The sequence below is a fragment of the Theropithecus gelada genome, chromosome 10 (assembly GCF_003255815.1).
Source record: "Theropithecus gelada isolate Dixy chromosome 10, Tgel_1.0, whole genome shotgun sequence".
NCBI classification, from domain to species: Eukaryota; Metazoa; Chordata; class Mammalia; order Primates; family Cercopithecidae; genus Theropithecus; species Theropithecus gelada.
Window position 1 is genome coordinate 89,230,239 of NC_037678.1, and position 1,641 is coordinate 89,231,879.

General features: G+C 48.3%; 1 protein-coding gene across 1 annotated transcript; it reads left to right on the top strand.

The window, feature by feature from the left end:
* Positions 1-668: 668 nt before the first annotated feature.
* Positions 669-1,043, top strand: LOC112633470 (60S ribosomal protein L37). The gene has a single exon (XM_025400125.1). It carries the CDS (start codon positions 694-696, stop codon positions 985-987), a length of 294 nt encoding a protein of 97 aa, XP_025255910.1. The 5' UTR covers positions 669-693; the 3' UTR covers positions 988-1,043.
* Positions 1,044-1,641: the final 598 nt, after the last annotated feature.

Sequence of the window (1,641 nt, forward strand, 5' to 3'; positions counted from 1 at the left end):
AAAGATGATATGGATAATGCACAACCATCTGAGTGTGCTTAATGCCACTGAATTCCACATTTAAAAATGGCTAAAGTGGGGCCAGGCACGGTGGCTCACACCTGTCATCCCACTTTGGGAGGCTGAGGCAGGTGGATTGCTTGAGCCCAGGAGTTTGAGACCAACCGGGGCAACATAATGAGACTCCATCTCTACAAAAAAAAATACAAGACTCAGCTGGGTGTGGTGGCGCACACCTGTGGTCCTAGCTTCTCAGGAGGCTGAGGCGGGTTGAGGCTGCAGTGAGCCGTGATGATGCCGCTGCAGTGAGCCTGGGTGACAGAGAGAGAGAGAGACCCTGGCTCAAAACAAAACAAAAAGGTTAAAATATTGAATTTTATGTTATGTGTATTTTACTACAATAAAATATGTGTTCTATGCATAGAGATATGTATATTTGTAAAGCCCTGGAGTAGACCCAAATCAGCAGCATAGATGCGGAGGGACCGACAGGATTTGCGCTGGGAATGTGCCAGAAGGCAGAAACCCTTGAGCTCACCTAGCCATTCTGCAGAGGAGCTGACAGGTCCAAGGCGGTCACCTTTGCTGTCAGGACTGGAACCTCAGGTGCATCCTCACTGAGCATCTGAGGACATTGCCAGGTACCTGTTCATAAGAACCCTCCAGCTCTCTGGTCTCGGCTGCAGAAGCGAGATGACGAAGGGAACGTCATCATTTGGAAAGCGTCGCAATAAGACGCACACATTGTGCCGCCGCTGTGGCTCTAAGGCCTACCACCTTCAGAAGTCGACCTGTGGCAAATGTGGCTACCCTGCCAAGCGCAAGAGAAAGTATAACTGGAGTGCCAAGGCTAAAAGACGAAATACCACCGGAACTGGTCGAATGAGGCACCTAAAAATTGTATACCGCAGATTCAGGCATGGATTCCGTGAAGGAACAACACCTAAACCCAAGAGGGCAGCTGTTGCAGCATCTAGTTCATCTTAAGAATGTCAACGATTAGTCATGCAATAAATGTTCTGGTTTTAAAAAATAAAAAAAAATAAAAAATAAAAAAAAAAAAAAAAAAAAAAAGAACCCTCCAGAAAGAGCTAAACAGTGCTCCCTTCCCAAACACAAGGGATATGTGCATGTTCTAAAGCCCAGAACCTGTGAGTGTGACCCTATTTGCAAAACAAGGACTCTGCAGATATAATTCAGTGAAGGTGCCAGGATGAGATCATCTTGGATTATCCAGGTGGGCCCTAAATCTAACAATAAATGTCCTCATTAGAGACACACAGAGGAGAGACTCATAAGTGAGAGGGGAGAGGCCTTGGGAAGATGGAGGCAGTGAACAGACTGATGCAGCGACAAGCCAAGGAGCACCCAGGGCCACCGGAAGCTGGAAGAGAAAAGGGAGATCCTCCCCGGAGTCCTGTGGAGCGGCACGGCCTAGCCAACACCTTGACGCTGGACTCCTGGCGCCCAGAGCCGTGAGGGGATGAATTTCTCTGTTGTTGGCCACGTGACTTGTGGTGGTTTGTCACAGCAGTCCTGGGAAACAAATGACCTCCATAAATGGCTGAAAACTGAAGGGAGGAGAAGGGGAAGGTGCTGGTGGAGGTGGCAAGTACTGTGGAAATAGATTCATCCTGTCTG